At 34.8% G+C, this 15,106-nt stretch overlaps 1 protein-coding gene across 8 annotated transcripts in view; it reads left to right on the top strand.

Annotated features, from left to right (window-relative positions):
* Dgkb (diacylglycerol kinase beta) overlaps window positions 1-15,106 on the top strand; it is a 624,803-nt gene that overhangs the window by 104,507 nt on the left and 505,190 nt on the right. For all 8 annotated transcript variants that reach the window (XM_090332713.1, XM_090332719.1, XM_090332717.1 and 5 more), the window contains exon 3: window positions 11,499-11,575. In XM_090332713.1, coding sequence (XP_090188839.1) covers window positions 11,499-11,575 — 77 coding nt within the window. The remainder of the gene's footprint in view (window positions 1-11,498; window positions 11,576-15,106) is intronic.

Raw genomic sequence — 15,106 nt, 5'->3', positions numbered from 1 at the left:
ATGAAAAACCATGGAACTTTTTTTCAAAGGGCATTGTCAACGAGGGCAATACTTCTTGGTCTGGAGGAGACTTTCTTAAAGTTGCATAGGTCTAAGTCCTTGTTACCCACATCTTTTCCTTCTTGTCCTTTCTTTTTCCTCCTATTTCATCTCCCTCATATTTATCATGGACCTTTATTTTTAATTACCAGTTTTTAATGTGTTTTCTAGTTATCCAAACAAACATGCCATTACAAAAGAAGGTTACCAAATCTTTCCAAAGCTTCCTTTTGTTATCAGAAATACTCAAATAGTGTTAATTGGTGTTAGCATCCTCTTTCCTCTAAAACCAGCATGTAGTAAATTGTATTTCCAAAGCAAACACACACACACACACACACACACACACACACACACACACACACACACTCTCTCTCTCTCTCTAAAAATATACTTCCAAGTCAGTGCTCTGGTAACTGAGAATGTCTTTATTTGTGAAACCAATCTTTATAAGTGTAATGAAGTCATAATCTCAGGCCATCATCTTCAATTTAATATGGACTGCCTCTGATTTCAGTGGCCACAGGTCCTCATAAAACATGGAATAAGGTCTGAGGTAGAGTGGGCTTCTTGAGTCTACAAACCAAATATCGCCAAGAAATTCAAGCAGCTCCTCCCTCTAAGTCTTCAGAGAGACTGTGACAATTGATTTCTCACTTCTGGGATGAAGCCCTCAGAGAGAATGAATGTCACTTATCTTAAATCATCAAAATATGTGGTTGTTATTTTTATTTTAGCAGCACACTGAGTAGTGTTAACTTTGGAAGCTTTTTATGTTCTTGGTAACTTTTTCAAATTTAATTGAATTTATAAGACCTAGTTCAATTAAAAGAAAAAAGAAAAGAAAAATGTTAACATGATGGAGATTTCTTGTGTAGTTGAAGGCTGTCATCCTGTAATTCTCTAAGAATAGGACAAGCCTCACTCACCGGAATTGCACTTGTGTTAGAAGAACTGTCTCAGACCAATTCAGTATTGTCTATAAGAAAATAGCTTTATTTAATAATCATCACTCAAGACCTTTGTATAAAATTGTTTGGAATATATGGAGATTTTTGTGGTCTTCTCAGATGAATAACTGAGATCCAGAGAAACTGTCAGATTTCATTTGTCTCAGTGTAGCCTATATACTGAGGGGGCTTTGGGGTAGGTTTTTACTGATAGTAAATGACTGCAGGATTTCTTGAAAGCTTTTACAGCAAACAGCCTATTGTAAGAATGTTGATTCAGAGAGATCCTGTTTCATGAAAATACCACCAAAGATAACCCTTTGTATGTAATCTGACAAAAAATAGTCTGAATATTTGAGAATGTAATATCTGTCAGGGATGTTGTTCTCAATAGTAAAGGGGAAAATAGGTGGTTGATATTACAAGACTGTCAACTACTGATTATGTATATGTTGTTACTTTTCTCTGTCACTGAACTTTCACAGACTCCTGAGAAGGTAAATACACATGTTACATAAAGCTGCACTAGTAACTAGTAACGTGGCACTTTTCTCTAATTTGCGGTCCAAACTCAAGATCTGTGGCGATGTTTTACAGTTTGATGTTCTTTTCAGGTTTATGAGAAAATTTTATTCTTTACAGCGTGTACATAAGTGGGAGTGGTACACATTTTGCTTTCTCACTTTGCTGAATATTGTGTTTATTTCCAATGTACAGAGAACTGGAAATTTCTTTGCCATTTAAAACTAATTGGAAAATTTAGTACTTTTGTATTGTTCTAAAACAGGATGCTATTAGCGCCATGACTTTATAATACAATATTGTTGCCAGCCCTACAGTTTCGCAGTTCTTGTTTTACCACCCACACAAAAGCTCAAAAAAAAGTAGGTATAATTGCCATCTTCTGAAGTAGTGTGGGTTCAAAATGTTTTAATAATGTGCATATTCAAAATGATAACTTTTAGGTGTATTTCATTAAATGTTTTGATTTAACACCATTGCCCATGACAAGCAATTTCCCATAACAAACATTTTAAGCTGGCACCATTTATAATATATACACACATACATTATTAGCTTGCATAAGTTATACAGGGCTGACTGCAACTAATGTTTCAGTATATGTTTACAGTAGATTCCAATCAATCTCATCCCCTCTGTCACTCTCCTTCCTCTTACATTACTTTTTGTTGTGGAACTGAAAAAGGAAGCTTAACATGCCTCAACCAGATATTTTATATGTGCTAGTGCCTCATACCTGGCTACTCAAGAGACTGAGATCAGATGATTGTGCAACAAAGGCCGATGCAAGAAAATCCACGAGACTCTTTTCTCCACTTAACCACTGAAAAAGCCAGTCACTAGTCTGGGATAGAGCACAGGCCCTGAGTTGAAGTCCCAGGACCAGCCCTCGCCCCCCCCATATGAGAATAACCTAAAGTAAAATCATAATGAGAAAAATAGCAGAAGGCAGTGTGAGTCTGGCAGCACAGATGATAAAAGCTTCTAGTTAATAATGTTCATGCCTCTGTTCCTAAGGCATTCAAAATCACAGAGCATAGGCTTGTTATTCTTCTCTACCAGAACACATTCATGATATAACTGAGAAGTATGTTAAATAAATGTTTAGATTACGCACTTATTGTCAGTCATTTAAAAACCTGTGATATATAAAAGTGAAAACAAATGTAGGCAGGCACAGTGGCTCATCCCTGTAATCCCAGTACTCAGGAGGCTGAGCTCTGAGGATCACTGCTCAAAGCTAGCCTGGGCATTAAAGTCTACGAGACTCTTATCTCCAATTAACCACTCAAGTTAGAGAGCTCAGGGACAGCGCCCAGACCCAGAGTTTGAGCCCCATGACCAAATCCCCCCCCCAAAAAAAAGGAAAGAAAAAATGTTATATGCCAAGAAGGTATTTTAGATGGCTTCTTGTCAATAGTGGAGTACACTAAGGTTTTCTCATAGCAGCTATGACTATGAATTTTTGGTTTTGGAACAACAGGTTTCCTCATGAGCCACAATTGAAATGTATTTCCAGAACATTCATATAATTCACTTTTGCTTCATAGCTTTTCAGTGTGTTTTACTCCTAAATACACAACAAAATTTAATGCTCGTCTTTAATTCATTATTGCTATAACTATTTAGAATACATAAAAGTGTGCAAAGATTTTAATGTACTTTAATCTTTGTGAATAAGGTAACATCTATATTTTCTGTGTATTGCAGATCTGTTAAAAATATCATCATAAATTTGAGTAAAATAAAACAAAATACTTTAAGTATAAGATTCTTTTTATTGTAGTTTTTATTTTATTAAAATAATGTTTTGTTATTTTTAAGTAGCTGTAATAAAAAATTGTCATTCAAAAATTGGTATATATGGACAATGCCTCATTATCAATGTCAACACTTCCATTATTTTGCCCCATCCTTCTCAAATATTTTTTACATATATGAGATATGATCTTTAAATTAGAATTCTTCTTAATTTGATCAAAGGAGGCCAAATATTTGTATGTACTAAAAATAATAAAATTATGTAAACCAAGTAAAAAAAAAGTCTTAGACTTCTAACTAGCTTCCTTGGATGATTTCTAAGATTTTCTTCATTCCTTTTTTTCCAAAGTAAAGATAATAAGCTTAATTCATATCCAAAAATACATTCTTCTTTAAACTCTTTGACTTTTGTCATTTCAGCTATGTAATTTTATTTTTTTCATATATTTTTATTGTAATTAATAGAAGGGTTACATTATATTCACCAGATATATGGTGCACTATTTCACAAACATTGATGCCCTTTCTCATGTCTTGATCCCCATTTCCCTTCAACCACCCTGGCCCCTCATCTTGTTTTCCTCCCTTCCCTATCCAACATCAAATAACCAAATATGCATATATACAATATATCAGATAACCAAGTGAAATACTGTAACAATATATAACTAAGGGACAGCAAAAGAGATGAGAGATAACATAGTACATTAAGGACAACAATCACTCATTTTATGGCTTTTGTTTCTATATCCTGAAGGTCCTTTCATTTAGCATCATTCTAAATGGCCTTTTGTATCTAAGTTTTGTTCTATTGTAAACTTCTGCTAGGAGAGCCCAAGGTTTCTACTGATTATGACAAATGAGGGAAACCATTGAGCCTAAGTTCCTTTGAGTCTGGCTTACTTCACTAAATTTGATTTTTTCTAAGTCTTTCCATTTCCTTACAAATGGGGCGATGTCATTCTTTCTGACAGCAACATAGAATTCCATTGCTGTTCACCTACTCTTAAGGCAACACATGTGTCTATAGGGCATTCTTATTTCTTCTTCAGAGAAGATTCTCTTTAACATTTTGGCCCATCTTTTAATGGGATGGTTGTTTCTGTGGAGATTAGTTTTGGAGTGATTCAATTTTTTGAGCTGTTGATATATTTTAGATATGAAGCCATTGTCCATTGTATGGTTAGTGAAGGCCTTCTCCCACTCTGTAGGCTTTCTAATTAATTTGCTAGCTATGCCCTTTGCCATACAGAAGCTCTGCACTTTAATGCAGTCTCACTTATCCAGACTTTCTCTGATTTGTTGTGTTTCTTGGTCCTTATTAAGAAAGTTTTGACCTGTGCCAAAGAGACCTAGTGTATCTCCTATACTTTGTTGTAAAGTTTTCAGTGTACCTGCTTTTACCTCGAGGTCTTTGATCCATTTGTAGTTAATCCTGGTGCAGGGTGACAAAGAAGGATCCAACTTTAGTCTTCCACAGGTGCTTAACCAGTTCTTCCAACACCATTTGTTGAAGAAGCTTTCTTCCATTCTAATGTTTGGGTTCCCTTATCAAAGATTAGGTGGCCATAGGTCTGTGGGTTTAATATCTGGGTCCTCAGTTCTATTCATTGGTCTTCCAGCCTGTTCTTGTGCCAGTACCAAGCTGTTTTGGTCACTATAGCTCTGTGATAGAGTCTAAAGTTTGGCATTGAAATTCCTCTTGCGCTGTTCTTTTTGCTAAGAATTGTTTTTGCTATATGGGGTCTTTTATTATTTCATATGAAATTTTGGATTGCCTCTTCTATTTTTTAAAGAATGGCATTGGGATATTGATGGGCATTGCATTGAATTTTTAGATAGCCCTTGGCAAGATTGCCATTTTTACAGTTAATTCTTCCAATCCAGGAGCATGGGAGGTTTTTCCATTTTGTCAGTTCTGCCTTAATTTCCTTTTTCAGGGTTTTAAACTTTTCATCAAAAAGTTTCTTTACATTGTTACCTAAGTTAATTCCTAGGTACTTTTTTTTGAGGCTATTGCAAAAGAAGTTGCTTTCCTGATTCTTGCCTCTTTCCTGTCATTGTTGGCATAGAGGAAGGCAGTTGATTTTTGAGGGTTAATTTTATACTCTGCTACCTTGCCAAAGTTTTGATTCAGCTCAAGAAGCTTGGGAGTGGAGTCTGTAGGGTTCTTTAAATACAGAATCATGTCATCTGCAAAGAGGGAAAGTTTCACTTCCTCTTTCCCTATTTGGATACCCCTTATGCTTGCTTCTTGCCTTATTGCTCTGTCTAGGAATTCTAATACTATGTTAAAGAGAAGTGGAGAGAGTGGGCATCCTTGTCTAGTTCCTGATTTTAGAAGGAATGGCTTTAGCTTTTCGCCATTAAGTATAATGCTTGCTGTGGGTTTGTGATACATTCCAGCTATATAATTTTAAACAAGCAATACTTCCTTTATGGGGAAATGTAGTTGGTGAAATTATTGTGCATTTTAAATGTATAACAAAAAAATCTACCTTAAAGTGACACCTCTGCATAGAACACTTTAAGTAATGGTATTACTTGGACTCAATGTATTAATATAATGTAGATTTTAAAACTGTTACTATAATGTCTTCTGGGGAAGATACGTTCTTATTGTAGGATTCTGAAAATATTTTGTTGAAAATGTAGCAAATAAATATCAACCAACAGTGTATTTTTGCTTTATCTGAAACTGAAGGAAATCCTAGACCAAAAAATATGAACTAAGAAAGATTTCTACTCTCATGGGATGCTTTGGCCATTGGATGTCTAGATATTGAATTGTAATTATGAAAAAATATTCAAAAATAATTATTATTGTAAATATTTGTGTCTGATTTATAGTTCTCTTGTCAAAAATGTTAAGTTTACACTTACATCTATCTGAAGGTAAAGAAGTTTGAAGGAATGTAGTGTGTCCGAACTCATTTCCAGGATGGAGAAAGGGATAGAAACATTAGATATTAGACTCTTTGCCAGATATGTCATTGTAGTTTCCACATCATTATTTGAATTTTAAATACTATAATACTAAACCAATACAGATTAAAATATAGCATTGGGTTAGCATTCTAGAATCAAGATTCAAGTTCAAATATCCAGCTTTACAATTCTTTATTATTCCATGGTACAGTCAAAGCTAATTTGATGAGTATTTGCTGTGTCTTATAGAATAAAGAAGCAAAGAAAAAATCACTAAAATTTATTTATAGTATAACATGCTTCCAGGATGGTATGCATACCAAAATGCACATCTTCTCATGTCTGGATAATGTAAGTGAAATTTCACTATCTTAAGTGTTACATAAAGCTTAGACTATCGTAAAACTAAATAATAATTGAATATTAAATGTCGGGGTCCTTCAACCCCGGTTCTTCTCAACTAGTAGGAGGGATGGGGAAAAGCACACCCCGACCAGGCCAAGTCTCAAGAGGAAGGGGCCCAATGTCCTCCCGCACCCGACCTTCTTACCCTGGAGCACGAACAGAGACGCCAGGCAGCTTCATCAAGGCAGGAAGATTCTCTCTCTCTCTCTCTCTCTCTCTCTCTCTCTCTCTCTCTCTCTCTCTCTCTCTCTCTCTCTCTCTCTCCCCCTCCCTCCCTCCCTCACTCTCTCTCTCTCTCTCTCTCTCTCTCTCTCTCTCTCTCTCTCTCTCTCTCTCTCTCTCCCCCTCCCTCCCTCACTCTCTCTCTCTCTCTCTCCCTCTCTCTCTCTCTCTCTCTCTCCCTCCCTCCCTCCCTCCCTCCCTCCCTCCCTCTCTCCCTCTCTCTCTCTCTCTCTCTCTCTCTCTCTCTCTCTCTCTCTCTCTCTCTCTCTCTCTCTCTCTCTCTCTCTATCTCTCTCTCTCTCTCTTCCCTAAATTCCTCCTCCTTACATTGGGTGAGGGAGCCTATCAGTATACAAGATGGACAGGACAAAGAGATCCACGTGTTTTATCCCTACTACAAGCCTCAGCAGAAAGTTATTAGACATGGCATTACTCAGCCCCCAACAATTATACCTTAAAGTTTTATTGAATAATATGTTTTTCTCAGAGCATTGTTTATTTACATGACTCTGCCAACATGAAAGATTTCACAGGATGTGGGCCCTTTAGAGTTCATGAAACACCTCAGGAGACAAGCTGCAAGAGAAAAGTTACTTTATCAGATCCAATATCCATTTTTTTCTGTCCTATTATTTAGCAAAGATATTTGCTGAACAGAATGACTCCCATTTCGAGGCTTGTTATGAACTCTTTTCTTCAGTGATGTTTATGGTGGTAAAAAATAATAACCCCATGTAAATGCATTCTCTCTGATGTGGTTATTAATATTAAATCACTTCCTGGGACTACTGATATCATAATTTGTTAGCAGTTGGTATCCATATGGTTCTCCAAGTGTCTTTTCCTTTTGGGCAGACATAGTGCCTCTGGAATTGTGTCTTAGAATTGCTTCCAAGTCAGTCATTTTCTGTTTTCTAGGAGATTCAGCCATTTGCATTGAGCATTCATGCTGATCCCTATTCCAAAGATTAAATAGCTGTTTCAACTTGGCTGCTGAGCACCTGGCTGCCTCACACTTCATTTGCCAATCTTCCTGGTCACTAGACCTTTATCCTATTACAGATATGTATTAACTGTGAATTGAACTTTCAGCTCACAGCTGCTCGGATGCCTGGCTGCCTGCCTGCATTTCTCAGCATTGCTGAGGCCAAATTCTGTCATTGTGCTCTTTTACCAGAACTTTTGTTACTAGAGCTATGTGACTTAGTTCATATTTTACCTGTAGACTTGTCATCTAAGTGTCACTTTCTTAGTAAATACCTGTCTTGTCCTGAAGGGCAGAACAGACCTGAATCTATTCTGCTGTTTTAAATTTTTCCCCCAATGTTGTTTAATACAGAATAGAAGCCAAAGTTGTCATAAACAAAAAGAGAAGAGTGTTTATAACGATGTATGGTAGAAAAAACTGGGAAATTAGTTATATTGTAAAATAAGACATGCATATAGCTTCATGAATTTAAGTAAAACAGCAGTAAAAATGTCATAGCACAGTGCAACTGAATGTCCAAGCAGAGAGGTGGGCAGTTTTCATGAGGGAATTGTGCTGAAAAGTTACAAATTTCTGTGTCCCTATGGTGTTTTGTATCAAAATCCCCATTTGTAGAAAATTGTCTGGACAAGTCAAGTGCTTAGTCTTGGATAAGCTGAGCCCATGAAATGTTATTGAGAAGAGGTAGAAGCAAAAATAATGTTTCAAATGGATTGTGAAGTGTGGGTCAGTTCCTAGAAGTCTTCATGTCAAGATGCAGGAATGGAACTTGAGAATTAGAAAAGGAGGAAGTTAAGTCGACAATGAGTCATCTGAATATGAATTCAGTTGTCTCAAATCAAGATTATAGCTGAACCTTAGTTCTTGGAAATAAGAATCATATGTATGAATATTCTTGGTTCTTGATGTAGGTCATAATCTTTCTATCAGGAAGAATCCAGTTTAAAGTAATTAGGCCAATATGCCCTCAAATATGATGCAGATAATTTAACCAACTTGTGCTCTTCCTGAAATATTTATAAATTATCGTAGAATATGCTATTTACGCTTACATAAACTGGAAATATAAAGGCTATTCTTAGGCAATGCCTCAAAGGTCTCTGGAAGCTTAAAAATAAGAAACCAGGTGGATTTATTTTCTCCCATTTTCACTTTATCATTGGGCTATGATATGGTTAATAACAGCATAGCTATTGGTATTTGATATTCCAGAACATGTACATCTGTGTAAATGTGTCTTTCTGTAGCCATACATGAAAGACTGCATCTGCATTTGAAAGAAAAATAAAAGGTTTCTGCTAAAGACAGTAATCTTATTATCTACAAGAAAGATTGTGGAAATAAGAGATTAACATAATTTATTCTTAATATACAATCTCTTGGCAGTAATAGCATGTGTTTCTGGGAAGATACATGTCAACAAAATGCCCATATTTTGTTATAATTCAGGGACTAGTTTAATTGATGTATTCCCAGTTTTTTGTTTGTTTGTTTGTTTGTTTTTTATAGGAGAGCTAAAGTGGAAACCAGATGCTTGCATATGCTAACTCAGTCCTTACTATGGAGCCTTACCCCAAGCTGAATCCCAATATTAATTTCAATTCCAGTGCTCAAATTTGTAATAAACAGATAACTGTAAAAATATGAAAATGTATAATTCCTTTCCTACAGCAATTTAAAATGTAGCAGGAAATGTGACAATAAATTAACTTCTATTGCAGACACAAAGTGCTAGCAAAGTGTTTACTGAAAAATAAATCCATAGGAATCTCTAAAGTTTCAAAAGCCAACAGAATCTTAATCCAATTGGCCAAAGGATCTGAAGACATTTCTCAAAATAACATCCGAATGACCTATATGTATATGAAAGATGGTCAAGGTCATCAGCTGACCAGCAAGTGACCAATCAGGTGCAAAAACAAATTGCTGAAAATCCACAGATGATTAAATAAAAAAGATTAAAAAATAAAACTGTTGGAAGCAATATGAGGAATTGTACTCCTTATTTGTTAGTGATGTGAATGTAAAATGGAACATGCTTTGTGAAAATCCATTAATGGATCTCTCAGTTTGAACATAGAATTTTAGGATTGAGCAATCTGTAGCCATAAATGCAAACATAAAGCCATATGTCACAAAACATGCATACTTGAATATTCACAATACTAATCCAAACCTAGAAATACTCTAAGAGTATATTTGTTGATAAAAAAATAATATAATAGTACCATGGAATGTTCAATGGTTTGTAAAACAGGAAGGACGTGCAGACACATGCTATAGCATGGAAAAAGCTTACATACTCTGTGCTCAGGGAAACAGATAAAACACAGGGCAATATGATACATGCATTTATTTATATGATTTTCCCAGAAAAGGCTAATCTACAGACACAAACAATATATTTTTTGTAATCTGAAAAATGATAAAATGGAGCAGGGTAACTCACTGTGTATAGGTAATGCAAGAGTTTTGTCAAAGGGAAAGGTCACAAAATATAGTTTACATGTCTTTTACATACAAATTATATTTAAAGTAAATGAAAGAAACTATACATTCTAAGTGAGAGTTCACAAAACGTAGGCACACTGTACCTGATAGAAACTTTTTAGTGGGAAATTAAATTTTGAGAAGTGAGCAATTTTATGCTAGTTCAAGTATCACTGAACATTGGGAAATGACATGGCAAATCGTAAATTAAAATTAAACGCTAGGAAACAATTACTCATGCTCTCTTTCACAAAGGAAACTGTGTGTTTTCTGCTTTTTAATTTGAAGATTGTTCACTATGTTTTAAACTCAATGGGCTATTTAAGTGATTTTTTTGTATTTGTTAGCAATTATTTCTCTGTACACTTAGATCTGAGATTTCTTGATCAAAAATTATATTTCTGCTAGGAGTCTAGTCAAGAAGTAGAGGGCTTGCCTAGCATGATGCACGAAGACCTGGGTTCAGTTCCTTAGTACCACATACATAGAAAAAAAACATAAATGGTGCTGAGGCTCAAGTGGTAGAGCTCTAGCCTTGAGAAAATCCAAGGACAGTAGTCAGGCTCTGAGTTTAAGCCCCCAGTCTGGACAAGAAAATGTTTTTCTTATGAAAATGCTATTTTAATAATCAGAATGCACATTTTATATCAATGAATAATTTTAATTTTAATGAGATTTGTTAACGCATAACATTATTTCAATATTAGCACAGTGTTGTTTGAAACCACCCAAATATAATAAATGATACTACCAGTGGTTTTATTATTTAATGCAATATTATACAAAAATACCAATACAAGGTTTGACATGATTGACTTTATTCTTTCTTTTCATTTAAAACTGTTTATTTTATTGAATTAAATGTTGCATTATTAAAGAAAAAAGTAATACCTATTTATTTTTCCCACACTTTTCACATGTGTTGGCAACATTCTTAAACAATAGCTTTTGTTCTACTGTTTTTGCTTTTATTTTTTGTCAGAATGTGACTCAGTTATTCATCATTATTTTTATTTTCTGACTAAATGGCTTTTAGAAAATGTTAAATAATTTTTATATGCTGAACTATAAAGTTAGATTTTTCATTGGTGATACTGTATCTCCTTGTTATTTACATTTTGCATCTTTACTTGTGGGCTGTATACATATAGTAAGCATAAATAAACACTTTGTGTATATTCTCTTTTTTATAGATTCAACAAAGAAATTGAAAGATGTTCTGGAAGAATTCCATGGTAATGGAGTACTTGCAAAGTACAATCCTGAAGGGGTAAATCTTTTTTCTTTCTATTAGAATTGTCTGTGTTCTTGGAGAGATTCATTTCTTCATGAGCATTCTTGAAGATATATATGTGTGTAAAGATATCTACATATATAAATATATACAGTATATATACATGCATATACATCCATATATACACATGCATGTATATATCTCACATACCATAAACAATTTATTGTATGCCTTATTTAAGTAAAATAGAATGCATCATCGAATGTACTACTACTTTGGATGGCATGTCATATGTAGTACATTTTCAATCAAAATTTCCTACCAAAAATAACCAAACCTTTATCATGTGTGCTGGGAAAAAGATGAATATTATTATATACTAGTGCAGAGTCCCTTTTGTCTGGAAGTCAGGAAATAAAATCACATAGAGGAAAAAGAAGATGTCTCTCACTCTATGATGAAATGATTAAAACTCAGAAGGGGCATTAGTGTGGAACACAGTCATTACTCCTTTCAGGAAATTATTCCTTTGAACGAAGGAAGATTTTATAATGGTACAACGGACTTGACATTGTAGGGAACTGTCATTGGAGAGTCGTTTCTCCCCTTATCTATTATCTGTAAACATTTGACTTCTGGAAATTCTTTCCTTGTAGAAACCCTGCTTAACTTATGAGCTACTTTTGGATGTAACTACTTATATGATTCTTTTACTTTCCCACTTATTTGTTGTTACCTTCTATTTAATGTTAGTTCAGAAATAGGAAATTCTGCAACTTTGATCATCAATATTTTAGTTCATCTGAAACTTCACCAGCAGGTGTTTTGTTCATATATTTTTGTTGTAATTAATAGAAGGGTTACATTATATTCACCAGATAGATGGTGCATTACTTCACATACATTGATACCCTTTCTCATGTCTTGGTCCCCATTTCCTCCCCCACCCCCGCCCTCAACTTATTTTCCCCCCTTCCCTATCCTATTTAAAATAACCAAATAAGCATATATACAATATATCAGATAACAAGATGAAATACTGTAACAATATGAGATAACCAAGAGACAGCAAAAGAGATGAGAGATAACATAGTACATTAAGGACGACAATCACTCATAATATCTATGGCTTTTGTTTCTATATCCTGGAGGTCCTTTCATTTAGCGTCATACTAAATGGCCTTATGTATCAAGGTTTTGCTCTATTTTAAAACTCTGCTAGGATAGCCCAAGGTTTCAACTGATTATGAAAAATGAGGAAACCATTGAGCCTAAGTTCCTTTGGGTCACCAGCACGTATTTTGTGTTGTTTGGAAATAAACGGAACTTCTGTCTCCAAGAGACATTTTTGTTTAAATGTATCATTGAGATACATTAGTTTGCATACTAAAATATAATTTCTTATTCATCCCATTGTTTGTTTCTTGCATATGTGCAAATATGCACTTCTCTAGATTATGTTGAACCTAAATTTAGTTATTACAGGCCACTTTCTGAACTTTAACCTTAGAATACAAATATTGTTTCATAAATTCCTATCAGGATTTCTAATTATTAAATGTATATTCCTGTCAAATTTTTATTTAGATTTCTACTCAGTTAATTGTTAGGTGTTTCTCTTTGTTTTTTTGTTTTTGTTTTGCAAGGCTTACTATACATCCCATGCTAATCTGAAATCTGTAATCCTCTTGCTGTAGTCTTCTCAGTACTAGGATTAGAAATATGACTAATTTCATGTCATGTTTTTTATTTTACCTTATATTATTGTAGTTTAAAAGACTAATTGATGATTTCTAGTCCTCTTTTAAATTGCATATGTTTATTGACTATCAAGTTAAGAAAATCATGGCAATTTTATAGCCATTAATATTTTACTATGACATGTAAATGGCATGCATTTTCCTCACATTTATCTTACTGAATTCTAGAGAGACTAATATTAGAGAGGAAAAGAAATAATTTTGACAGAAAAACTTTCAGAACTAGAAGTTTCTAAGTCCATTGAAGGAGAGGAGAAAAATGAACCACAATGAATTGCTATAAACCCAGCGAATGCCATTAACCATACGTATCACTATAACAATAAAAATATTTATTCTTAGCCATATCCTGGGGGGGACAGTATGCTCATGCCTATAATCCTAGTTAGTAGGGAGGCTGAGCTCTGAGGATCCCAGTTTAGGGAAGGAAAGTCTGAGACTCTCATCTGCAATTTACACCAAAAAACCCTAAGTGGCACTGTGGCTCTGTGCACTAGGAATTGCGCAAAAGGACTCAAGGACAGCACCCAGGCCTGGGATCAAACCCCATGAGAGACTTATGAGGATGAGCAGCAACCTTACATGGATTTATCAATCACCTTTGCATAGAATCACTAGCTCATTGTTAGGTACAGAACCTTTTAAATAATATATTTCCATATATGAAAAATTAAATGACATATATTATTATTAAGATAATATAGCTACTCTGGAGGCTGAGAACTAAGGATCACGGTTCAAAATCAGTCCAGATAGGAAAGTCATCTACAATTAACAACAAAAAAGTCATAATTGGAACCATGTCTGAAGTGTTAGAGAAGTAGCTCTTAGCACAAAGGCTCAAGGACAGTGCCCAAGATGTGATTTAAAGCCCTAGGACTGCCTAAATTAATGTGAAAATAAATAAATAAGGAAGTAGTAAGTAAATAAATAAATCCTACAATGTCGATAATGGAACCAAAATTTCTGAGGCTTACTTTCAAGAAGTAATGTACCTACTATGTAGCAAATGTAACTGTAACCCCTCTATACATAACTCTATAATAAAAAATAAAATGTGAAAAAATATTCTAAAGATGTGAGAGAATTCCTAGTGTCAGGTTTGTGAAATAATTATTCCCTTAGTCAAGTTGAGTCAGAAAGTGTTTGTTATGACTAGCTACATATTGAGTATGTGTAATATAAAAGGAAAGTGCAGCAGTGACTAATTCTACTTACTTTCAAAATGATAACTAGGAGCCTAGTGGCAGAATGTTAGCTTTGCATGCAGGAAGCCTTGCGTTTGTTTCCTTGGTACCACATATACAGAAAAAGCCAGAAGTAGCACTGTGGCTCTGGTGGTAGAGTGCTAGCCTTGAGCAAAATGTGCCCAAGGACAGTGCCTAGGCCCTTAATTCAAGCCCCAGGACTGGAAAAAGGAAAGGATAATTAATACCTTGTTTCTTAAAACAAATAAGATTTGTATCATCCACATAAGATTCATTTGCACAAAGTGAATAATGTAAATATCCCTTCAGGATAAGTACATCATTTTTCGTTTAATTTTCAGTTACTAATTTTATAAATGATTGTACTTTGAATAAAAAGGATGTTTGGGGCCAGAATTTGCCTAGTGGTACAGTGCTTGCCTACCGTGCACAAAGACCTGGGTTCAATTCTTCAGTACCACATATATAGCAAAAGCCAGAAGTGGCTTGAGACCCCGACAGCTCAAGTGGCAGAGGGCTAGCCTTGAGAAACCCCAAGGACAGTGCTCAGTCCCTAAGTTCAAGCCCCAGTACACACAGAGAATAAAAAGTTTTGCTGT

The sequence above is a fragment of the Megascapheus bottae genome, chromosome 5, assembly GCF_031878675.1.
Source record: "Megascapheus bottae isolate mThoBot1 chromosome 5, mThoBot2.hap1, whole genome shotgun sequence".
Classification (NCBI taxonomy): Eukaryota; Metazoa; Chordata; class Mammalia; order Rodentia; family Geomyidae; genus Megascapheus; species Megascapheus bottae.
Note: the sequence above shows the minus strand (reverse complement) of the source record. Positions and strands in the feature narration are given on the sequence as shown.